General features: G+C 42.2%; 2 protein-coding genes across 5 annotated transcripts; one reads left to right on the forward strand and one right to left on the reverse strand.

Annotated features, from left to right (window-relative positions):
- Positions 1-302: 302 nt before the first annotated feature.
- On the reverse strand, positions 303-9691 carry FNTA (farnesyltransferase, CAAX box, alpha). Its single transcript, XM_058826567.1, has 9 exons — positions 9510-9691; positions 8700-8785; positions 8030-8144; positions 7080-7184; positions 6251-6377; positions 5762-5910; positions 3612-3674; positions 2964-3135; positions 303-1450 (listed from the first exon to the last, which is right to left on the reverse strand). Exons 1-9 carry the CDS (start codon positions 9674-9676, stop codon positions 1319-1321), a joined length of 1116 nt encoding a protein of 371 aa, XP_058682550.1. The 5' UTR covers positions 9677-9691; the 3' UTR covers positions 303-1318.
- A 5-nt stretch (positions 9692-9696) lies between these two features.
- On the forward strand, positions 9697-25194 carry FUT10 (fucosyltransferase 10). 4 transcript variants are annotated; one of them, XM_058826565.1, is made up of 6 exons: positions 9697-9933; positions 10630-10739; positions 15412-15615; positions 16290-16575; positions 22006-22841; positions 24114-25194. In XM_058826565.1, the coding sequence occupies exons 3-6, from the start codon at positions 15535-15537 to the stop codon at positions 24336-24338; spliced, it is 1428 nt and encodes a 475-aa protein (XP_058682548.1). In that variant the 5' UTR covers positions 9697-9933; positions 10630-10739; positions 15412-15534; the 3' UTR covers positions 24339-25194. The 4 variants fall into 4 exon arrangements, with proteins under 4 accessions (XP_058682548.1, XP_058682546.1, XP_058682549.1 ...); XM_058826563.1 differs by having other exon boundaries at positions 10630-10736; XM_058826566.1 differs by lacking the exon at positions 10630-10739.
- The last annotated feature ends 224 nt before the right edge of the window (positions 25195-25418 follow it).

Consider the following 25418-nt stretch of genomic DNA (forward strand, 5'->3'; position numbering starts at 1 on the left):
CATGGGGTAGAAACACACTTTTTGCTTTGTACTGGAGTTTCAAATGTGTTTAAAAAATCCCAAACATAAAAAAAAAAAAGAAAGAAAGCACCCCCCAGGTAAACTCTCTCAAAGTTTGAAGTCCATGTCTGTTTTAAATGTTCATGTCACTACAAAAATGTTTACCACTGAGAAAGCAGCAAAGCCACTATAAAATTACACAGCTTTTGTATATCAATTCCACTTCCTGTGAGTTGTTTTGAATTTCAAGAGTGAAAGAGAATTAAAGAATTTCAAGTGTTAAAAAATAATCTCCACTACTGTTTAATCACAGTTAAGACCTTTTAATGTTTAGTGTCAGAAAGACTGCATATTATGGAATAAACATCAGCATTTGTTTGTTCTCTCTAGTTTCCAATGACTGTTTCCAATAAAATATTTCAAATCAGACAAGCACTTCATAAGAACACAGTTTACAATAGCCATTTACTGAAAATAGGGTAGATGCATTTTTCTGGTGCAGGTATACACATCCCCCAGGGTCCTCAAAGCATTTTTCCTGTCTGTGCAGGTAAGAATTCAGGGCTCCACTGAATATATCAAGTGTACTGAAAGTTTCTGGGATAAGAATACTTCAATGCAAAAGACATCTTAATGCAGTAGTATCCAACACTTACACGAAGGGATATTTTATGTCTATTAGCATCTGAAAAGAACAAACTATGTACTTACAAGGACCAAAAGAAACACATTAAAAAAATTCAGACAAATGCTCTATTTTTATTACAAAATTACACTTGGTGTCAGTTGCATAAAACAGCATAGGCTGACAGTGTCACACAGCTGCTCCCACATAAGGCCACAGCTGCAGTGCCTACTTGCACTAACCAGTTTACTTTATATCCCCTATAGCTAAGTTACCTGCAGTTACTACTGCAGCATCTGATGAGACAGTGTTAGGAACCTCAAGTGGGTAAGCCAGGACATGAGAAATGGTTTTAGTGCTTCACAGAATCATAGAGTAACTTGTGTTTGAAAAAATCTCTAAGATCAAGGTCAACCATTAAGTGAGCACTGCCAATATAACAGGTGTAGCTTTATGTATTTTTAGTTAGGAGTTAAAACCTTTACTTGGTACATTTCAATAATTAAGCCTTAATACATTTCTTGACTGCACCTAGAGCTATCACCAGCAGCAGCAGCAACTCAGAGCTATACAGCAATCTGCATTCCTCTTTCATTGCAATACCTACAAATGGACTTTAAACTTGTTGATGACCCTACTTAGTACAGCTTTAGTACATCTTGAAGGCTTAACACTGTTTTCTTCCATCTTCAGTTACTGTTCTTTATCCGTCAGTGTGCTGCTCTGTTCAGTGCCTGAACTGTGCTTGCTCTTAAGGGACCTTCCAATGTATCTCCAGTACTCTTTTCGGATGGTGTCTTTTTCTTTAGCCAGAATTTCACACAACTATGAAAGAAAAATGAGAGACTGGAGTGTTAAACCAAAAAGCTTACAGAATCCTTAACTATAAAATGCATACAACATGTATTTCAGACAGTAATAGAAATATATTTCTCTGCAACATTTGTTTTATTCATGGGATTTGTAACTGTTTAATGACATCAAACTGATGACAAACCCAGTTGGTAGCCAACCAATCTGACACTACACAAAAATCCCTCCAGCCCCATTTCAGTTGTAGGAGTTTTCCTTTGACTCATTTCCATACCTACCATTCATCATCCATGCCAGCCTTATCCTGTAGTAAAGCACAGTATATTTCTTAAGAACCTTGAATGTCTTTTAGTCATCCAACAGGCTGTAAACCACTTAATTCCAAACACTGGAGGATCATCCTTTTCTTGAATCATCAATACTTTTGATGGATTGACAGGGGATCATTTATTTCTCTTTTTTTCCTCAACAGACTGTTCCAAAAAGGATCTCCACGCAAGTCAGTAACCTTCCCTCATGCTACATTAAGAGTTGGTACAGATATTTCTACATGTTTGGACTTTTTAAAATTTTGGTCTGGGTAAGCAGCACAATAGAAGTTGATACTACTTACGGACAAGCTATATCAATTTTACACAGTATGAACACTACAAATATTTTAGTAAATTCCCTTTTATTATGCAGATGTCATTGCCTTACTCAGTGAAATGGAGTTAAGAAATTAAGAGCTTTCATGTCTAAATAGAGAAGTCAAAATCAGTGAAATAGTATTAAGGTGGCATGAATCTAGGAGGTACAACTGCACTTACTTACAATCTGGTCTGGAACACAACAATGGAAACAACAATGGAAAAGTGCTGAGAAAGAACAATGTTGGAACACAAAGACTCCAGGCAAAACTACAGCTCTGATTACATCAAGTTCCAGTCAGTCCCACAATGAATGGAAAGTGTTCTTATAAAAACTACACTAAAAACTGCACCAAGGAGCAGCCAAGTATGAAGCTCTGGGAGACACACAACATTGCCAGAAGCAATGTATGCTCTGTAGGAAGCAGTGCCTGACATTTCTTACTGATACCCCGACGCCTGCTGACCATAAGCTAATTCTGTCAACTTTCTTAGAAAGAGCTAAGAAGGGCCAAATGAGCACAAGTGAGGTTGTTCGGACACGGACATTCTAAGAAAATTAATTTATTTACAGAGAAGAAAGCAAGTTACTGCTACAAAGTTAACATTGCGAACTCTGCAGTTGCTAGAACATCTTTCTTCTGCAGGTTGTATTAGAGACCTTCCTTCACTATCAGGTGAAGAAAATTTAGGAGGCATTTCAGAACTGAAAAATTACATTTAAATTATTGAGATCCTTGTGACTGTCCAGCTTTTGTGTTAAACTTTTCATAGACCTCTCATGATCAACAAGTAACCTGTTCCATTTACAAAAATCAATCTCATTTGTCAAGCTGTAAAACCAGACAGGAATAGACAACATCCCTGAGAAGAAAAACCAAGCTCTCAAAATATACCTCCAGTGCCTTGTTCAGTGTTTCTTCCTTGTTATCACACTGGTTTTCTAGCATATCTTCATATATGTCCACAAGAAAGGCAATCAGATAGGGTGAGCTGTGACTGGGTTGTAAATTCAGCAGTTCCTCCAGCAGATTTGGATACCTAGAAAGACCACGATCCTGAAGAATCCTAGAAAAGAGGTTAACAGGCTTGGCACATAACAATGGGAAATCTGGTCTGAAAAACTGCATTTTTGGTATGATTCCTTTACTTGGAGATTATTTTGAAATCAGTCTGTAAATACAAGTCAGTCAGAAAGTAAGCAGCATGCAGCACTAGTACAGCCTCATGTTGTAGTAAGCTGGTATAGCTTTCATTAAACTAAACAGACTGAAAGCATGTTTGTTATTTCCTAACTATGCTTTTTAACAGGGTATCATTACAGGTCAAGTTTTTAAAAGCATGAGAAGTACCTGTAGTTCTTCCACAAGAACTACAGGGCCAGAAGCTTAGTAAAAGTTACAGAGAAATTAAGTTAGAATATAATAACCATGTGACAGAAACACTACACTAGAACAAAAAGCAACAAGCTATTTTCAGATAAGAAGTAGGCATCAGACACCTTCCACAGATACTCTCTTTGCCTCACAAGAAATATGCCTCACCCTTTTAAGTAGTTCCAAGCACTCTCATTATGTGGCACTGCTGTGATCATCTCAAGAGTGTACCTGCAAGAAAAGGGTAAGAAGTCATGAATGCAACCAATAACAGTGTAGTTAGGGATTACCTGAATGTGCTCAGAACCTTCCAAATGCATCTCTCTAGCCTTCACTCTTTTTGCAGATCATCTCACCTGGGCAGAACAAAAATGGCTTATGATATAACCACCAGGAGTCTCAAAAAGGCACTATGTTTTAAGTGTTCAGTTTCCTGGAGTTTATACAATAATGAATCCATTCTCAAAATTATTATTAAAGCCACTGAGAAACAACATAATATACTCTCTTGGTATGCTAAAGGAGTAATTTGTATCTTGGTGCTCAGAAATGGGAAGGGGCTGAAAGTCACAGTAACTGAGCTCTGTTAATATGACTGCAAGTGGTATGTTCTGTACCTATTTGCAAAACCTTTTTTTACAAGGCTGCACTCAAACAAACCCACAGAAAGGCAGAGCTTGAGTTTTCAGCTCACACAGCCTTCTGCAGCATTTGTGTGAAAGCAGCAGTGAAGCAACTGTAGTAAAAAAAGCTGTCAAAATCGGCACCTCTGATACAGCCACAAAGCCACATTTATCTACACAAAACAGATTTGTCTTCTGGCTTTTCCAAGCATTAACAGGCATTCTGATGGTTTTCAGAGGCTGCAGATACTGATAAAAAGTTTATCAGGAATACTAAAAAAATACTTGCAACTGTAACAATTTTTTAACATTCTGCAGTCAGAATGTTAATATGACAAAGCCGGAGTTTATAAACCAACAATGAGTTCTATAATGACATCTGTGAAGTCTTAATCTTAGCCAGTCTGGTTCTTAAGATGGTACCAAATTATCTTGAGATCAAGAGAGGATGTCCAGTCTAAACTCTGTAGTGAAAAAGTTGAAGATATTCAAGTATAAGTCATGGAAATCGTTCAGATTCACTGACGTACAGGAAGGTTGTAAACTGGAAGTAAAACTTCTAGAGAGTTGCAAAGACAACCATGGAAGATGGTGAATCTCTGTTAATAATGTACCAAAGGACATACTCAGAGATTCTGTCTTTCTTCTGAATAATAACTCTATAAAAAATCGTATATGGTTCAATTCTTAATTGCTTCTTCACTTTTGACAAATATTTTCTCATAACCATCACCCTTAATTAGCAGTCTGAGATTTAAAAACCATATGAAGAAGCTTGTCTTACCACCATGGGTAGTAAAATACATCTAGAAGCCCAGTTTGCCTTCAGTTAAACATGCAACCTAGAAACAGTGAGCACAAAACTCTTTTTCCTGAAAACTAGCCATCTCACAGAGGTAGTTCTCTTTGTGCCAACCACACACTCCTGAAAGCTTTATTTTTCCAGCTGCATCAAATTCCTCACAAAAGGCAAGTTCTCTTCCTACAATCCAAGCCCCATCAAATTCCTCACAAAAGGCAACTTCTCTTCCTACAATCCAAGCCCCATGTTACTGCATTGGGTTTACGTGGCCTGTTTTTTGATAGTGGGGGGTGGCTACAGGGGTAGCTTCTGTGAGAAGCTTCTTCCATGTCCACCAGAGCCAGTGGCTCCAAAGAGCCATTGGCCTAGCTGGGCATATTAGAAATGATGGCAATGCCTCTGTGGTAACATATTTAAGAGAGAAAAACAAAGGTGGTTGCACAGTTTTATTTGCGGCTAAAGAAGAGCAAAGTGAGAAGACATGAGAGGAACATGCTGCAGACACTGAAGTCAGTGAGGAAGGAAGAGGGAGGAGGGGCTCTAGGCACCAGTCTAGGCAAAGACTGCCTCTCTTGCCAAACTTTCTAGGAGTAGAATACTAATGAACGACACAAGAGTGTCATAGATTTTCTGCAGCTTGTCCTGCTACTAGTTCACCATAAACCCCAAACTTTTTGCACAATAAACAGCAGGTCAGGAAAACAGATTCATGAGAGTAGCTTGCTCAGAGTAAGCTGAACTTGCTTCAGTCTAACACTTAAACTGCTAACCATGAGTGTTAGTCCCAGAAGTAAATAAAAATGAGGAAACAAAGCCCACCAGGACTGTGAAAGTATTCTTTTGCTTTCATGTAATGGAGACTGTTTAATGTGAGACTGAATAGCATTACTAACCGGACTTCTCTGTCTAGGACTGCTGGGTCATCATAGCCAGTGGTGTTGAAAATTACAAAGTGCCGCTGGTTCCAAACAGAGTTGTTTCTCACATCTTCTCTCAGAAGCTGGTCTACATAGTCCAGTTCATTGTCCCATAATTTGAACTCCTACGGGAACGGAAAGAAGAGAGAGTATCACAATCAAAAGGTTTTATTTATTTAAAATATATGCTTGTTCCTAAGTTGTCTGAACATTGGATAGAACCTTTCTGAAGAAATCAACAGAAAGTTAAAAAAAAAGAAAAGGACAGGTGAACTAGGAACATGCTGCACTATTCAGTGGTGCACAATCGTATTAGCTCATGATTAAATTCACACACACAACAGTAAGTAGAAAACAATCCAATTTTTTCAGCTCATTTCCTGAAAGACAAGTTTATAGCTAACCTCTGCTACACATTTAAAATGCAGGTTATTTGAAGAATCAAGAGTTCTGTGAATACAATACCTGAATAACCCATTGTCTGTGTTGCCAGGCATGGTAATTTTTGGCATCTTGGTTAAGAATGTCGGCTATGAACTCAAGCTCTCGGGACGGATCCTGCAGCCACTCAACCAGCACCCGCCTGTGATGCCTAATGATCAGAGGAACAAAGTCTGAATTTTTTTTGTGAGTGTGTGGTCTGTATAAAAGTGCACGACTTGAAAAAAATATTGTTATTGTTATTGTTGTTATTGTTATTATTATTATTGTTAACTTGCTAGTTAAATATTTCAAATTAAGCATACCAGAACATTTCACTTGGCTCTGAGAAATGCATGATGCATATTTATATTATAAAAAATTCTAACCACACATACACAATGGCCAATCATTTTAGACAAGTAAGGTTCATCTGAAAAAACGTACTTCCACGCTCATGGTCAAAGCCTTCAGCAGAGTAAAGTTTTCTAGTACTACATAATTTCTCAAGCATTATCAATACTGCTCTTTTGCCTATTCCCACTCGTTATGGAAAAAACCCAACGACAGGCAGGCAAACTCCAAAACACAATAAAAGGAAACATACTAATTTCTATTTGTCTTCTTAGTTGGCCTTTCACAAGTCTTTTTTTTTTTTTTTTTCCTTTCAGACTTATTTTGGCAGTCTAAAAATTCAAACTATCAAGAAAACAAGACCTGCTTAGCATGTCATAATCGTATACTTAGAACAAATATCTGAAAAGAACTTTGACATGGTGCAACTCCATTTAACTCCTCCACCACAACTGGACAATTTACAAAACAAATATTATCTGCAAAAATATTAAGAACAGAAAAGAAATCATGATTTTACCAAACTTGGTAGTTCTTTGGCTGATCTTCAATGATAGCTGTAATGTACTTAAGTTCCTCATGGAGATCCTTTCCCAAAGACTGCAGGAGGACTCTCCGGAAATGCCTGTATAAAAGTCAAGCATTTGAACACTGCAAAAGGACTTTCCTAAAATTCACAGAGAAAAACACAGAATCACCTTTGTTCATAGTTCTTGTGAATGACATCGAATTAAAACCAGTGCAAAGAGCTAAAACTAATGCAAAATCCTTAACCACATACCTAGATCTGTTAAAGGGCATTCACTTATGAACAGTGGAAAACTAGAATATGACTGATTGCAACAGTACATTATTTAAGATGGTAACAATCATGTTCAAATTAATCTGTACCCACACTAGTTTTCTGTCACAGCAACTAAGACTTCTGTGCTTGAAACAATGTAAACTTTCTGATTATATGGAAATTAGTGGAATGAAGATGTACAAGAGGTACTTGTTAGCATTTGTGAGTTAGAAGGCCCTACTCCGAATATCAGAAATTCACTGTTTATTTATTACCTATCTGAATAGTAACGCGACAGATCTTTTAAAATGCACTATTTAGTAAATACACAAATTATTTGTTGTCATGTTTTTATGCCTCTTCTTGAAATCAACTGAGGGCATCTTCAGCATTTTGCCATGGACATTATCAGATAAGTGATCCAATTTTAAACAGAAAAGTCCTTTTTGTGGCTAACCCTGACCTTGACTGATAATATCCTTAAAGCAAAATGAATGAAAACCACTGAATTAAAATGAGTCATGGAAATACTGAACAAGGGCTTTCTTTGGAAGCTCACTGGAAAGCTACACTACTCCTCTGTGTAAATTCAACTAGGCATGCCCTGATTCAACTAACAGAACATTAAAGACTTAAAAGGCAAGCAGTCAAATGACCACAGCAATAATCCCAAGATTACTACATACCATACTGTGTAGTTTGCAGCATTTAACTCAATGGCATCTGCTGTTAACTTGAAAGCTCTTTCGCTCCTCTCATCCCGCTGCAGAACAGCCCGGAAGTAATCATAGACATCTCGGACTAGACAGAGAATAGCATCTTAGCCAATGGCCTGAGCAGGGGGTACAGTTAATAATCATTTGAAATTGCTTCCTATTTAATGTGCTCTAAATACATCTCTGTAAAATGATAGATACCTATTGATCTGACAGCATTTTCAACTGAGACCTGTGCATGATATTAGCACACCACAAAGCTGCACAAGTAAGTCAGAAACACACCATCAGAATAATAGTCAAAACAATCATAAAGCGTCTGTGCTGCTTAATCACACTACTTCACCAGCTGCCAAGAGCTTCGTGTTTTGTTTTGCTTCTACTTGTGGAAGCGCCTTGTGACATGAACCACACTGTCTGCTATATCCCCTCTTAAGCCATAGGATTTAAAAAGAGAACCTTGGCTATTAACATCTCAGGAGAAGATTCAGCTTCAGAGGTCCTTGGTGAAAACACCACACACATTACTGAACACAATTAATTAAATTAATTTCTTCACAGTATCACTCTAGAGAATGTTATCCAAAACATGAAGTCTTGTTTCAACAATGGTTAAGGGCAGAATATATTTAAGACTTACATTTTTCACTGTAGATGATCTGAACAACAGGATTTGGCCCATCGTTTTGAGGAACCGGTTCAATATCAGCCCATTCCTTCCTGTCCCTGTAAATACATGTTTTTGTGTTTTCAATGCTTCTAAAAAGCACAAAATGCTACTCAAACTATGACATGCACAAGCCTGTGTCCAGTAACACATCCTTCCTCTGTACAGTCCCTACTACCTTAGCTACATTATTATCTGTAACACAGACCAGCATATAAATAGGCAAAATTGTAGTGTAAGAAGGACATGGAACTGTTGGAGCAGGTCCAGAGCAGGGTCACGACGTTGAAGAGGACTGGACCACCCTTACAAAGACAGACTGAGAGGCTGTCCACCCTTCAGAAGAGAAGGCTGTGAGGAGACCTCAGAGCAGCCTTCTAGTATATAAAGGGGGCCTACAGGGAAGCAGGAGAGGGATTTTCCGTCAGAAGCTGTCATGATGGGATAAGGAGTAATGGTACAAACTGAGAGAGAGGAAGTTTAGGTTAGATATTGGGAAGAAACTCTTTGACTGTAAAGGTGGTGAGACACTGGACCAGGCTGCCCAGAGAAGCTGTGTATGCACCAGCTCTTGCAGTATTCAAAGACATGCTGGATAAGGCCGTGAGCAACCCGGTCTAGTGAAAGGTGTCTGCCACCTCCCAGGTCCTCAGGTCCCTGCCCCTCCCAGCAGCTCCCCACTCCTTCGGCCCCAGCTCCGCCACTCCACGCCCCCCACCCCGTGATGTGCCGCGACGCGAGGGTCCGGCCCGGCCCCGGGGGACCTCGCCGCCGCGGCCGCACCTGTACAATACATAGCCGGCATCTTCCCCGTCCTCCTCCTCCTCCAGTAGCTGCCCGAAGCCGCCCTCGAGCTCGCTATTGCCGCCCTCCGCGTCCCCCTCCGGCTGCAGCTGCAGCTGCAGCTCCACCGCCGCCGCCGCCGCCGCCGCCCTCCCGTCCGCTGCCATCGCTCCTCCGCCGCTTCCGGGGCCGCTGCACCAACGAGGCGGGGCGGAGCGGCCGCGCGGCTCCACAGCGCCGCCCCTGGCGCGGAGAGCGCGGCGCGGCTGAGGGCTGGGGAGCTGCCCGCCTTCCCTCCGCCACGGAAGCTCCCGCCGGGCTTCCTCACGGGGAGTTCACACAGGGGAGGGAAAACATGCCTGGCGCCATCTTAGGTTCAGGCGATCTGACAGTACAAGGCGGAGGAATCTGGCCACTGTAAAAGGTGAAACCGGACAAGGTTTTGGAGCAGCCGCTTTTAATCAGTGGGTGAAATTGGAGAAGGCAGCAGAAGGCAGCAGGCCCAGCAGGGGCTGGGGTTGGTTTACCTGGAGAAAAGGAGGCTCAGGGGTGTCCTTAACACTCTTCAGCTACCTGAAAGGTGGTAGCCGCGTGGGAATCGCCCTCTTCTCTCAGGCAACCAGTGACAGGCAACAGGCTCGAGCTGCACCAGGAGAGGTTCAGGGTGGACATCAGGAGGAATTTCTTCACAGGAAATGTAGTTAGACATTGACGTGGACTACCCAGAGTAGGTCGGGCCATGGTCTGGCTGACGATACGGTGTTCTGTCATAGGTTGGACTCGATGATCTCAGAGGTCTTTACCAGCCTAAATGATTCTGTGATTCCCTGATGTGGTGTTGGTCAGCAGGACAAAGAGTCTGCACTGAAGAGAGTCCTTGGAGAGAACAGCTGATCCAGCGTAGGGATTTGTAATCTGGGGCATTTTGAGGTGCATTAGGATGAAGAGGATTAAAGACAGGCTGAGCATGTTCCAATAGCAAGGGCTGTGCATACATCTGCATCTGTATTGTATTCTCAGGGAGGTGCAAAATCATTCTATATGTGGTGGAAATGGCTAAAATCTTTAATTTGAGCTGCTCAAGTTGAAAGGGCTGTTGTGTGTATCGTATGTTTTACAGTGATTTTATGGAAAGGAGAATGGTGCCACAGTGACAATGAGGGAGTGTAAATGCACAGCTACAAATCAAGACACCCGATCCAGGACAAGGAAGAATCAGGCTCACAGGTGGTTCTTGTGTCACTGAGCAGCTTTGTCTCCTTTGGGAAGTCACTTGAACTCTGTGCTTTCCTCGTCTCCCTGCCTTTTCTTCTGCTCTGTTTTATTCTGAGGACTTTGTTCCTGCTAGGATGTTCGTACAGTGACTCTTTGGAGTGTATAGTGTGGTTGCTACTTCTGGGTATTGCAGTAATATAGACTATACTGATGTAATGGAGGATAAAACCCAGAGAAATCTACTGAAAGGCTACTTTGAATAATGGGACTATGAATACAACAGAAAGGAAATGGGCATACCTAGAGACAGAGAGGATACCCATCAGGACTTAAGTGAAAGACAAATGGTCTAAAACGCAGAATAAAAAAAAAAAAAGAATTCAAAGGAAATGTGTACATATGAATGAGAGAAACCTCAAATGCAGTAAATCCTGTTTGTAAGAGATGGAGCAGAAAGAGAACCTGCTGTTCCTTACCCGTGGAAAGACAAGTTGCATTGTGTGTTTGTTAGATACCAACAGCTCACCATGGACGGGGGGCACCATGACATGCAGATCTTTAAGAAATATGGTTTATTACCTCTGCTATTTGATCAACAATTGTGGTTTTTTTTGGGTAGTTTTCATCCAGAATTCTTATGTGATGATCTGACCCTGCCATTGCTTATGATGGTATCATCTTTACCAGCTATTTAACATGGATTACAGAGGAGCCAGATCCTGCAATAAGAGCTTATTTCCTCAGAGTGGCATAACAGGACAAGAAAAGTGAGCCTTTCTGATGCCAGGCACTGGGTTGAGTTTGTCCAAGAACAGCTTGCTTATGGCATGGGAGGGACAGCAGATCATACAGCTTTCCCTCAGGATTGCCCTCAGGACTCAGTTCTGCATTTTCAGTCTGAAACTGTGGGTTATTGTGTCTGTAGAGTGCTTCTAAAGGTTTGAGGGGCACTAACTGAGAAAAGTCAAGCCTGTTGAAGGAAACTTAAGCATTTTACAATTAAGTTTTATCCTCATGAGAGCAATTTAGGAGTCTGCCAGCTGAGGAAATGTGAAAGCCAGGAATATAACTAAGTTTAAAATTAAGGACTAGACCCAAATCCAGGATCACAGGAAGTCCTTCCATGGACTATACCAAATCTCTGATCCATTTCCAACCATTCGGTTTAATTTACTGAACTACACACTCATAGTGCCATGCTAACTTCAGTCCTCAGCCTCTAGGCACTCTGAATTAGGCCTGCAAAAGCAGGATTCTGCTTCCGCAGGAATCTGCTTTGCAAAATAATATTTGGAGATTCTTGCTGCATCCCTCATGACTCTAAAGTGAGTGGAGATGCTTCATGTTCCAGGTCAAATATCTGTAAACACTTCAGAGATAATATTAAAAGCCAGCCTGAAAGGTTCTACTTAGAAATATGACTCCAGCAGCTAAAGCCTTTGTGAGGAAGCAACAAATAGGACAATAATTGGGATTAATTGAAGACTGGAGCATAAGTAAATCTGTATGTCCCAACATTGTAGTGTCAGTTTCTAGTTTTCATCTTAGGAGGAGACTGGTAGTTCAGAGAGAAATCGGAGCTCTCTGGTGCAGTATGTACAATAAGAGGTGGATGTTGCTCCAAAGGGGCTACGGGCAAGAATAGCTGTAGTGGAAAGGGGACAGAGTCAGCATGGTCATGGACACTGCTGCAGAGGGCTGAATTCAGGTTGCCTGCTGGGTACCCTTCTGATCCTCTCAGGAAGGCTGGCAGCATTACACGCCTAGAGTAAGGAGATGAGCTGTGTGCATAACATTTCTACAGTTTTTATCAGTCATGCCTTTCAGTTAAGGTGCAGGTGTGCCCTCTGCTTCCTCTGGAATTCTTTCTCCCTCCACTCCCTCAGGTAATCAGCCCCTTGCCATCTCTGTCGGCCATGTCAAGTTAGAAACAGCAGATTCCTCACTAACAAGTGTTTGTGTATAAATATAAGTACCTGGGGAGAAGTGTGTAGGTATCAGGCATTTCTGTGTTAATACAAATGTGTATCTATCGTATATACGAATTACATATACAAGAACGGGTAGTTCCTAGGTCTGTATCAGGTGGGTAAGTACGGTCTCTGCTCTGAGCTAGCAGAACCTGGCTTTTGGAGTAAACGTCTGCAAAGAGCAAGAGGCACACAAAGTGTTCCCCAGCTTCAGGAAGCCCCGAGCGGGCAGACTGGACTGTTCCCTGATCAGTACACACGGCTCCGTAGGGATGTCTCGGTAAGGCTGGAAGCAAGTCACGATCTCAGCTGCGGGATGCCTGCCGCAGCTCCGCGCCAGAGGGACGAGGATGCGGCCACTCGGCGAGCCTCCCAGCTCCTCGGGGCTTCCCAGCTGCCGTGACGCATTTCTCTTTCTGACTGCCCGCTGGCCTCATGCAGTCAATGTAAAGTCTCCGTCAGGATAGCACCAGCACAGTTGTAAAAAAACCCCAAAAACCATAAAACCGCAAAGCGCGCTATTATGCAAACAGCCATAGGAATCAGTGTCAGGGGCGGATTTATTTTTGGGAATTGGGTGAGGTCCTGCAGTGAGGGTTTGCAGAAGAGCAGTCGGGTGGGGTGAAGTCATGGCGCTCTCACGGCGATTAGTCCTCCGCGTTGCCTGTGCAGGCCTCGGGGACCCCGGTCAGAGCCGACCCCTTCCCCCGCCCCGCGGCTGGGCGGAGGGAGGCGCGCACCGCACCGCCCCCGCCCCGCCGCCCCTCCGCGCTCCAAGTGGGTGCACTATCTGAAAGTTAGAAAAAAGCAGCAAAACACCCCAAACCCCCTCAGATCCGGACACAGGGGGACGGCGGCGGTGAGGCGGGAGCGAGTTATCTCGGGGTGAGTACGGCGGCGGGCACCCTGCCGGAGGATGCCCGACCCACGGCGGGAGCAGGGACGGGGCTGCGGGATGCGTAGAGCCTCGGGAAGAGAAGGGGCAGTGTTTCGGAGAGCAGGAAAAAATCCCTGTCTGGGATGCTGAGCCCAGAGAATTGCGGCGACACAGAGCTGGAAGGAGAGGCGGCGGGGAGAACTGGCAGGAAGTTTGGAAGGATTTGCAGGGAACTGCTGCTCCCGCAGGGCAGCCTGGGGTGGCGATTTATCCTCCTTCCCTCGAATCCTCAGGGCCTCCGCTCAGCCTGGCAGAGGTGGGAAAGCGTTCCTAGGTCATCCTTGCCAGTGGAACTGGGACGGGACAGAGCCTTGCCTGGCCCAGTCCAAGTACGGTGACGATTACTACTACTCTTTTACCAGGGCAGGGGTTAGGGTAGGTATTCAGTAGATCATCAGAATCTTTTGCCATGCACCGGCCTAGTAAGATATGGTGTTAAAAATACTAGCTCCAGGTGTGCCAACACAGCAGTGGGCAGAATTCATCCCTTTCCCCTCCTGGTGCCCCTTTTTGGCTGTACTGCAGGAGGCACAGAAGGTGCAGAGGCTTTATAGAATATCCTGCCTGATCTGAGAAGTGCTTAACTGGCAGCCATGCACTTTCACACCCACACAGACCTTCAAAAGCAGCTGGCCTGTGCAGAGCAGAATTGCACAGCAGGGTTTCATGTCAGCAGCTTTTGCGAAAGAGGCAACATTTCTGATGTTTGAGGGGAAGGGATGAGCTCATGTGTCAGTGGGAGCGGAAAAAGGATAATTTTTTTTTCCTTCTAGCTGTCAGCACCACCATGATAGTACTACAGCAGGCGGTAGGTTTGGGACCCACCCCTCTTTTTCAGGGCCTTAGAACTTTGTGATTGGGATTAAGATGATGGGAAAGCTGGCAGGAAAATCAGCTTAAATTTCAGTCATAACTCTGAAACAGAGGAGCTCTAAAATAGCGATTTATTAAACATTTTGTGCATGTGTTTCTGCTTTCTGAGCTTTCAGAACACCCACATTTTCTTTACTTTACTTCTCTGTGTGGAGTACTACAGTCCTATCTTTCTACCATCCTTTATTTTTAATTTTCAAGACATGGCTGGAATTTTACAACTTCTCCTGTTGCCAGCATTTTTGTACAGAGACATCCATCATCCAAGAAAACTGTAGGGTTTTCTGAGAGCTAAAAAAAGTATTGAGGAAGGGAAAGTTGTTTGAGGAGAGGCAGACCAACACAGATGCAGATTACTTAAAAAGGGGAACTTGTCACATTTAACTGAGTTTAGGTCTGGACAGAGTTTGTGTGTGTATTGTGTGGTTGCTTTCTCTATGCATTGGACATAGACCATATTCCATGAACATTCTTTATGCTTGTGAAGAGAAGTCCCAGAAGACTGAAGTGTAGTTAAGTCCAAAGCCAGGCAGTTGCATGCCTTTTCCAGGAGCATTTTCAGAGATTGCCCAGCAAAGGAGAATCTTTCATTGCTTCCCTGTTTGTGAGTCTGCTGAAAAACAGCACAGAAGCTCATGAAAGCAGTGGCCCTCCATACACTGTACTGAACCGGGGCCATCAGCATTCATTACACTGACTACAAGAGTGAGAGAATATCTAGGATGACTGCAAGGAAAGTAAGTGCCTGGGGCTTTGTGAACAAGAGTGCTGTCTTGTGCAGGCTGCTTTCTGTATGCCTGCCTGAAAATATGGCTCTGGCACCTACAGAAGGCCATGGGTGTACATGAAACTAACCACTGAGCTTTGAAGGAGCTGTCTGTGTTGATGCTCTACTCTTTTTCAGCAGCAGTCACCATGAAGAGCAATAAGGATAAAGTGGGAAAGCCCAGCAGTGAAGAGTGAAGACTTTGGGCAAGCTGGCCTTCCTAATGCCTAGATGAAGCTGCTCTGACAGGCCTGGTAGTGCAGCATGATTAGGATGAGAAGGAAGATACTTTGGGCATCTTGCTTCTGCTTTGCAGCTGCCTTTTTCCTTGTGCTGACACTCCAGGTACAGGGGCAAGGGGGTGGGGTATGTGTGAGATTGCTGTCAAAGCAGGACAGTTCTATCAGATGAGAGAGGCGACAGATATTTTCCATTCTAGTCTGTGCTTCACCAGGAGTTACTCTGTTAACAGCACTGGCCTTGTGGTGATAGCTGACTCTGGAAGTGACATAACCCAGAGTATACCTTCCTTGTATACATCTTTAGCTCCTGGAGGAGTTTCTCAGGAATGTTGCAACATACAATGCCATATTGTGTATATCAAGCATTGCCTTCTCGTTCCACATGTTTGAACTCATTAGGCAGGCTGGACCCATAAAAAACTTCATAGGATTTTTTAACAGCTAATTTTTAGAAGAAACCTGGCTACTGAAGGGCTGTTTTCTGTCCTGTGCATTTTCCAGGGAGAAGGCAGAAATTGTGTTGTTACATCACATGTGATGTGGCCATATCTCAGTACAGAATTTTATTTCCTCCCTTCTCCTTACAATTTCAAATTAAAGCTTTTGCTGTTCTGACATAAGATGACCTGATGTCTGCAGTCAGTGAAATGCATCCAGTTTGACTGACAGAAACTTAACATACTGACTTAGTGCTTGATACTTAAATTCTGGTTTGCAAGCAGATGTCCTAGCTAGTGACAGTGACGTGTTGTGATATGTATGTTTATTTCCCTGAAGGTTATCACCGAACTGGGCAATTCAGAGAATAAGGTGTCAGTAATCTCCAGTGTACACAGCAGCCCATTAAAGCCTGGGGAGAGACATGCTTTTCAGTTTAAGAAGCAGGAGCTTCACAGCAGCTTCAAGACAGAGTCTGATGTAAATCACTATCCTGTCCTGCTCTGGTGGTCTCCCCTCACTGGAGAGACAGGGAGATTCAGTCAGTGTGGAGAGGATATTTGCTTCTTTACTATCAACAAGACCTACCAGCACAATGAGATGACAAGAGCATTTCTGTTCTATGGTAAGAACCTATTTGTTTTTAAAGAAGTAGCTTTTCCTCCAGCTTAGTTCTTTCCCTGTAGAGATTAAATATTCTAGGTGGCAATGACTTAGAACAGGAAATTTATGCAGCTAATTGGGCTAAACTTTGCCTGGTGCTGAATACCATTATGAGTGCTCTGTAGAAGTACTCTGAAAAGTGAGTGTGCACATCTGTGGTATGACTGATGGCTTGTCTCATGCTGCTTCCCAATCACATGTACTCCCTGTTCAGGGAAGAAAAGACAATTTCATGTCATCGCCAAGGCATTTAAAGACAGTCTGAGACAACTTTTCCAGTCTTCTGGCTTGTCACCCCTAGCAGAGGTTTTGCAAAGCCTTTGTTGCACTTGTGCAAGTCTTTTGTCTAAAAATAATGCGCTCTCTGGTAACACTGCAAGTCCCCTGCCTCTTGTGCCAAGAAATTGCCAGCAGACTCTAAATGGAAAGTAGTGAAAGAAAGCTCTTGATTCCATACAGGGAGCAGCAGCTAGTGCAACCTTCTGAGCTGCTCTGGCTCTGCCAGAGACTTGCCATTACATACACTGTAAAGTGAGTCTGCAAAACATGAAAGGTGCACCATTTAAAAGTAGACCTTACTTCTAACTAACTTTACTTTTAACTAACTTTGTTCTTTTCCCCCACACAGTTGTTTTTGAAAGAAAACTTGAGTTTTAAGTGGAGAAATAAATTAAAATACTTTTCTCTGACTGGTATGCTCGGATCTTTTGTCTGGAAATAAAACAAAATAAATCAGGATATTGAATCTTATTTGCTCAATCTGAATATAGATGAACTGGAAATATAGGAAAGAAGAGCCTTAAGCTTGACTGTTAGCAGTGAAACAAAAACTTTTCATCACTAATCTTTTTAGATCTCCAAGTAGGTCAGCTTTGTCAGATAGTATAGTGGTTAAGCATGAAAGCAAAGGAATAACAGCAAAGGAATGAGAAGCTGACCCAATTAAAGACAAAGAAAGCTGCATTGCATCACAGGAAACCTGTAAAGTCTGGTGATTTTGGTCTCTGGTAGTAATTTAATTTGTCTTTTTCAGCATTAGAAGGATTGTTACTTTAATTTTTAGCAGGCTTCTGGACATAGTGGACTCTTATTTTCAAAACACAATTTATACTGGACATAAGACTCTCCCTGTAGTGTGTTTTTTTTTTTTTTTTTCCTAGTGATGCTGGCTATGAACTTTGTAAAGACAAGTGTCAAAATATGCAAAATAGTTACTTCTTTTTAAACCACAGTAAATGATGTCGCGATGCCAAAATAGAGTGAGAGAGTTTTTCTCTCATTCTCTCTTTCTCTCCATCTCTCCCCCCTGCCATGATGCAGTGAGTTGTGAGTCTGCAGAAAGGTGTATTTTACTTTTACTGATTTTCCCTCTAAAGAGCCTGCTGAGTGAAAATTTGAATATCTGAATTTCCATGTTAAGCAGGATCAGAGCACAGTTTAACCTTCCAAAGAAAATGGAATAATTTCTCCAGTGACCACTTGGTCAGTAAGCTAGTCAATAGATGAATGATTCAAAGATTAAGAAAAGTACTGGTCAAAAATACAGGGTGTAGATGTTTTCCAGCACAACTGCTTTGTAAGGAACACCAGTTTTTCTGTACCTTCTCCCAGCTCAGTGTCCCAGCCTGGAGAGCCCCTCAGTGTCGATGATAACTTTGTCAAGTGTCACCCTGTCTTCTGTTTCGAAATGAGGTGTGGCATCCCCTTGCTAGACTTTGTCTCTACTTTTGGGAGGGATTTCCAACTCCACCTTTTCAATGTCACGTAATTCATAGAGTGTAGTATTTAGCATGAGCTGCCAAATGTGACTGAGTAATCATGGTCTGTATCTGTCAGAGCCTCAGGAGTGTTGTTCCTAAGGCAGAAGGATGTCCAGCTGTTCTGTACTGGAGTACTGAGTCCTTGGAGTATGACTTCTGAATGAAAGATGTCTTCTAAAATGCATAACTTCTCCTAGCAGCATATATCTTTCTCTTCTGCATATCCAAGATTTCCAAATTAATAGTTAGGAAGGGAAATTGCTCATAACTCTAGTCTTCTGGTGCTTTTTTTTTATTCCATCATATGCTTCCTTATTTCCTTCATCTCACGGGGTAGGGGGCATGCTAATGTTATATTCCCTTTAATCCTTTTCGTCTTTTTGCTGGACTGAAATTGATTAAGTGTTATATAAAATTCAGGCATTCTGATGCACTCTGGTTTGTACTGTGTCCAGTTTTGGGCGCCTTATTTCAAGAAAGACATTGAGGTGCTGTAGCATGTCCAGAGAAGGGGATCAAAGCTGGGGAAGGGTCTGGAGAGGAAGTCCAGTGAGGAGTGGCTGAGGGAGCTGGGGTTGTTTAGCCTGGAGAAAAGCAGGCTTACTCTCTACAGCTCCCTGGCAAGAGGCTGTAGCCAGGTGATGATTGGCATCTTTTCCCAGGCAACCAGTGACAGGATGAGAGGACACAGTTTCAAGCTGCACCAGGGAAGGTTCAGGTTTGACATCAGGAGAATATTCTTCATGGAAAGTGTTGTTAAGCGTTGGAATGGATTGCATTCCAATCCAGGAATCCAGAGTGATAGTGAAGTCACCATTCCTGGGGTTGTTCAAGAAACAGCTGGTCATGGGATTAAGTGTGTTTAGCTGACACTGTCACTGTATTAAGTGTTGTCACTGTCACTGTATTAAGTATTGTCTAGCTGACAACATGGTGATTGGTCAAAGGTTGGACTTGATGATCTTGGAGGTCTTTTCCAACCTAAACGATTCTGAGATTCTGTGATTTTATACTGCATTTTTCTTCAAGTTTCTCTTTGCCTGACTTAACTGTCTCCTAGTTTAGTAAATTTTACATGTTGCCTTTTTGTCTTTCTCTCATTCTTGCCTATATTTCCACCCCCTTTTCCCTGCAATACTACCTGAAAGAGGGAGCACCCTTGTAAGAGACTGAGCTGCAGTGATGTTATTTCAATCCGCAGTATTTCATTATTGTAGGTATGCACTGTTCAATCTCTTCTTGGCATCACTTAGAACAAAGTGTTTTCAAAGCCAGATAGACTTTATGAATTCCTTCATGAGAATATGATTAACTTTTCATCACCTTCTTCTGTCACAAAATGACACATCAAAAACAAGATAACATATCCAAAAGCAGAAGAAGCAAATAGCATTTTTAATTGAGTGGCAGTCTTTCATCTTTTTAGTGCTGAGCACTTAGGACCTGAGTAGAAGACAGAAGGCTAATGTTTAGTGGCCTTAAGAAACCCCATCTGATGCTCCTCAAATATCTTGCTCTATAGGAGATTTTTATATTATTGACAGCTAATTTCTATCTCTGCTGCAGTAATGAAGCCTCATATTAGTTTTATAAGGTCAACCTTGGAGTAATTTTGGCAGGCTCATACAGCTGCAAGGACCACTGGGCATTTTTAAAAATCTTCTTTATGTCTTAGTTTTTAGATCAGTATTCTGTGTAAGACTTCTGCTAGCACCCCCTTCTTTTTGCCATCAGTGGTTTGAGGTCAGGGGTAGAATGGAGAGTGGAAAGTTGTAAGTGTGGCTGAGATGGAGTTATGACCCACCTCTGAAGGGTGGTAACTGAGGTTCCAGTTCCCTTGGATGAATTAGAGTGAAACAACTCTAATTCTGAATGACTGACTGGTAGGTATATATATATCAGCCAGGTTTATTTCAAAACAATTTAATTGCAGGGGAAAGGAAGTATGTGGCTCTTTGATTCTTTCCTATAAGAGTATAACAACCTTGTGAAGAGAATATGTAAGGAAAAGAAAGAGAGGGAGAGGAAGAAGGGATAACAGGAAGGAAGTAGATAGTGAAAAGGAAAAATACCACCTTTGATAGATCCAGTGATGATTCTTGATCGTTGCAATTTTGATGTCCCTGATAGGAGTGATGGTTGCAGTCTTCATTTGTTGAGGGTAGGGGCCTGCAAAACAAAGAGCGTGCTGGGTTATATACATTTAAATTGGCATGGGAACACCTAGGTCCCTTCCCAGAGTGGGAATATTTTATGTCTGACGCATCAGTACGAGGCATGTGCAATCTTCTGATGGAGAGTTTCTGATAAGAGTTGGGGTGCTTTGTGGTTAGTTGCGATCCATAGCCCCCTTTAGAGATATGGGCATATTTGACACTGCTTCTTGTGACTGTGCATCTCTGTCTTACGGTGAAAGGGCAAAGTTGGCATGGAGAAAGCATTATCCTGCCTCCACATAATCTTCTGCTTACTGGCCATTCCCCTTAGTTGGTTTCAACACAACTTGTTTAAGACATTATATTCCCAATTGTGCTAGATGCAATCAGCCATGAAGTTTGCTGCACAAAGGCTGGGTTGCCACAAATGGTAGTTTATCTGAACATAAGAATTTGTGATGTTTTCTAAACCAGCTCTTCAGTGTTAGTTTCAGTTTTTGAACTTGCCTTATGATATCGGCTAAAAGTTTTTTATCTTCATTGCCTTTTCTTAAGTAGAAAACAGATATGGTTCTAAGACAGGGAGGAAGTACCCTGACAGAAATGGGGCACGTTTGCATTCAATCTGCAGTGAGGCTGGTCGTAAGAGTGGAGTGCAGTAGTAGTGAAGGAAGAGCAAGGGTTACATTAATGAGTTGGTACTTTCAACTTAGTTTTGCACAGACCAGCCTTTGAGAAAAGTCATCTAGGTTTGTTCTAAGGCTTCTACCAGTTTTCCCAGTTTCTGCAGTTGAGTGTTTTTAGAGTTTAGACATGATTCTTCTTCTTCTGTAGGCATTACTTTGAGGAGCTGTCTTCTGCCAGAAGCTACTTCTTTATGTATCTGGTAGGCAGCTGTGATACATCATCTCTTAATTTTCTCTTTGAAAAGTTAATAGTTTGGCTTCCTAAGTCTCTACAGTACAGTATCTTTTCAAGACTTGAAGTAATTATTTTTTCTTCTTAATCCTGTCCAGGATTTCAGCTTCCTTTTAGTTGTTTTATTACTAGAACCAAATTGAGTTCTGCAGTAAACATTTTCCTCAGATCACAGAGGTAATACCATCTGTTTCCCTATTTAGAGAACCAGGGGATTATTAAACATCTTACTGGTCTCGTTTCAGTTCATTAAAATATGAAATTCCTAGTGATCCTTTGAAATGAGAGGCCTTTCAACTAATATGACACGAAAGGAAACCACTTCTAATACTAACTACTGATCCCACTTCTCTAGATTCTTCTGCTGTGAAATTCAGTTTTATCTGTCATTATGCTCTCGTGCCTTTGCATTAAATGCATTCTTTGAAATAACTGCCTTAGAGTCTCAGAAATGTGATGGTTATAGCGCTGATACTAAATTAAAACTAGACTTCTGTGTCATTGTAGTTAGTGTTGTGACAGATAAGAGCAAGATGAACACTGTTTGCTTTTGTCTAGGTACTGACTTCAGCATAGACAGTTTACCTCTCCCTCGTAAAGAATATCATGACTGGGCCCTTTTTCATGAAGAGTCACCAAAAAACAACTACAAACTCTTTCACGAAGCATCCATTACCTTATTCAACCACACTGCAACATTTAGCCGCCACTCTCACCTGCCACTGACCACTCAGTACCTTGAGGGTGTAGAGGTCCTGAAGTCATTGAGGTTCATGATCCCAGTGCAGATGAAAAACAGCCTGAGGAAAAGGCTTGCACCGGTTGTGTATGTGCAGTCGGACTGCAACCCCCCTTCTGACCGGGACAGCTACGTGCGTGAGCTGATGTGCCACATTGAAGTGGATTCTTATGGGGAATGTTTGCATAATAGAGACCTTCCTCAGCATCTCAGAAATCCATCTGCCATGGATGATGGAAACTTTTTAAAAATACTGGCACAGTACAAGTTCATTCTTGCTTTTGAAAATGCTATTTGTGAAGATTACATCACTGAAAAACTCTGGCGGCCACTGAAGTTGGGAGTGGTGCCAGTGTACTTTGGGTCTCCCAGCGTTGTAGACTGGCTTCCTAGTAACAAGAGTGCAATCCTGGTATCCAGTTTTTCGCACCCTCGGGATCTGGCCCGCTATATCAAAACACTGGATACAAATGATGAAGAATATGAGTCCTACCTACAGTGGAAACTGAAAGGGGACATTTCCAACCCAAGACTGCTTAGAGCAATGAAGGAACGCAAGTGGGGAGTGCAAGATGTCACTCAGGACAATTACATTGACACCTTTGAGTGCATGGTTTGTAACAGAGTGTGGGAAAACATTAGACGGAAAGAAAAGGTATGTGTGAATTTGTGTTTGTGTCTTAGAGAGGCTTTAAAATGGCACTAGGGTCAGGTTTGTCCCAGGAAGTTTAGTTACCAGATTTCAGGCTAGCTGACACGGTATTTCAGTGCCATTGGTTTATGCATCCTCATGTAAAGGTATTGGCAGAAGGTGCAGGTACACAACCAGAACATGTGTTCCTCATAGTGCTGCAGTGCAGCATGTGAGCACGACATTGACCACTGAGCTGGTGGTCATTTTCAGCCAAAGGCTTAAGTTGCTCAGGGAAGACACCTTTTCCATGTTGCAGAAAGTAGCCTAACATGTTGACCTTCTTCAGATGACGTTTGGAAAGAGGTTGCCCAGAAAGGTTGTGGAATCTCTGTCCTTGGAGGTGTTTTAAAACTAAACTCAATTTTATCCAAGGCAATTAGATATGATTACACCTGTTTGGAAGAGGGGATGGAACTAGAGATCCCTGTCTTCTAATCTGTCTTAAGCACTCTGTGACTGTCAGGTTCTATATATATATGGATACATTCAAACCTGTAGTGACAGCATGCCACTGTCTGCGGCCACATCTGGTGACTAAACACTGAAACAATTTTTAAGTCAGGTTGTGTATTTGTGAGAAACCATATTTTAGCTGATCACCACCTGAGCAATACATTAAATGGTCAGCCAGTAGAAGGGAGATGAAGAAAAATTTTTAAGTTATTAAGGTGAGCTGAAGTGATGAGAATTACAGACTGGCAAACATTATAGTTACTCAGATGTTACTCAGAGAACGGTGCAAATCTGGACATATGTCCTCTCTTTGAGATAGAAATGCAGCCATGGAGAGGCAGAGAATAGACAGAGATATTCCTTCCCTGTGCTTTTGTGGCTCTCTAGTCAATAAAATTATGAAGACCAGTTTACCCTCCTGGCCAGATTCATGGCTTGGTTTTTTCCGTTAGAAAAAGAATCTCAGTAAGTGTGTGCATATTTAAGATGAAAACAAAATATAATGATGAAAATGTAACTCCTTGCCTTGTAATTTCATTTTGTGCAGTCTGGTGCTGCTCATTTGCAGCCAAACCTTATCTGAAACTCAGCATGACTTGTTAGCATGACTGATCTTGTCCCAGACACTTAGGGGAGGCCTTTCACAGGGACATGGGTAGAGCCTGCAGCAGGAAGAAAAATTTAAGTGATGGGATTTGACAGTTAACTGATGGTGTAGCACTTTTATTCTCTGTTTGCCTGGGTGCCTGAATAACCCCTTTTATTTGTCTTCATTGCCAGGGATGGCTGCCCCAGAGGTGGGAGGCTCAGGTTAATCATCTGAGCTGCCCCAAACCAGAGGCATTCTGGTTCTCATCCTCAAACCCTGGCTGGATTTCTCTCCAAAAGATGTGGATACCAAGCTTCGAGCAATCCAAGAAAGAAGCCTGGGCACTGAGGCATCTGGTGGAAAAGAACAAGAATTTTACAGCTGAAGAATTTTGGATGCTTGTATTCAAAGAGTAAACACGGTGGACCTGTGAAACAGAGTGAGCTCCTTAGAGGAGTTCTATGGAATTTTCTTTTGCAGGTGACCTTATAATTTAGGATTAGTAACCATGGGAAGTAGACCCATGGGACTGAATTTAGTATGTTCGGTACTGAAGGGGCACTAAAAAGTGCTAAACAGTAAAATCATTCTGCCAGGTAATATATGCACATATATATGCATATATTTATATTTAGAATGATTTATATTAATTGTCATTTGTTCAAATGTTTGAACATTAAGGCCCTGATTGTCAGGATTCTCAAAGCCCAGACTTAAGCGCACAGCTAATTACCCTGAAGCAGATGGCTCTCCCTCCATATTTAGATACATACTTGCTAGGTCTCAAAACCCCTTTTTCCCCACTCCAGGACCCTCCTTTGCTATATAGATACCTACAGGGTACAGAGCAGCTGATGCCATTGCACAGGTACAGTGTCTTTGATGCTTTGGAGGTAGACTAAAAACTTGGGACTGTGTCTCTGGCTAGCTGTTTATTATCAAATTTCCTGGCATCAGCAGATTTAAGCTGGGACTTGGCGGGCTTTGTGTCCTGACACTGAGTGCCAATGTAACGTACATTAGTGGCTGGCACGAGGAAGCACCATCTGTTGGTGTCCGGGGACAGATTGAGTGAAAAATGGGCTGGCTCAGATTTACCCACCATCTTTTGCTAAAAATAAGCAGAGCACATGAATATCTCTACTCCCCAGAAATAGGGTTGGCTTTGATCTGACTTATCGTCTTGCCTTTCTGATGATGTATTTGTATTCTGATGATAGTATTTGTATCCTGTATAAACATGAAATTATATGATTAAAAGGGCAGGGATAATACAGAGTCTATTGGTGCTGAAGTGTTCAGTAGGCCCAAGGAGAAGTAGGCAGCCTTCCTGTTTTAACACACAAAACCTGAAATTACTTAGGAAGAATAAAACTTGGTGGTCTTAGTCGTCTCTTGCCAAAGGACACACCTTTGTCTGGTATTTAGACTGCTACAGTTTTCTTCCCAAGTTCTTTCAACCTCAGTCTGTGGAGGAGTGAACTTTCACAGGATCT

The sequence above is a fragment of the Poecile atricapillus genome, chromosome Z (assembly GCF_030490865.1).
Source record: "Poecile atricapillus isolate bPoeAtr1 chromosome Z, bPoeAtr1.hap1, whole genome shotgun sequence".
NCBI classification, from domain to species: domain Eukaryota; kingdom Metazoa; phylum Chordata; class Aves; order Passeriformes; family Paridae; genus Poecile; species Poecile atricapillus.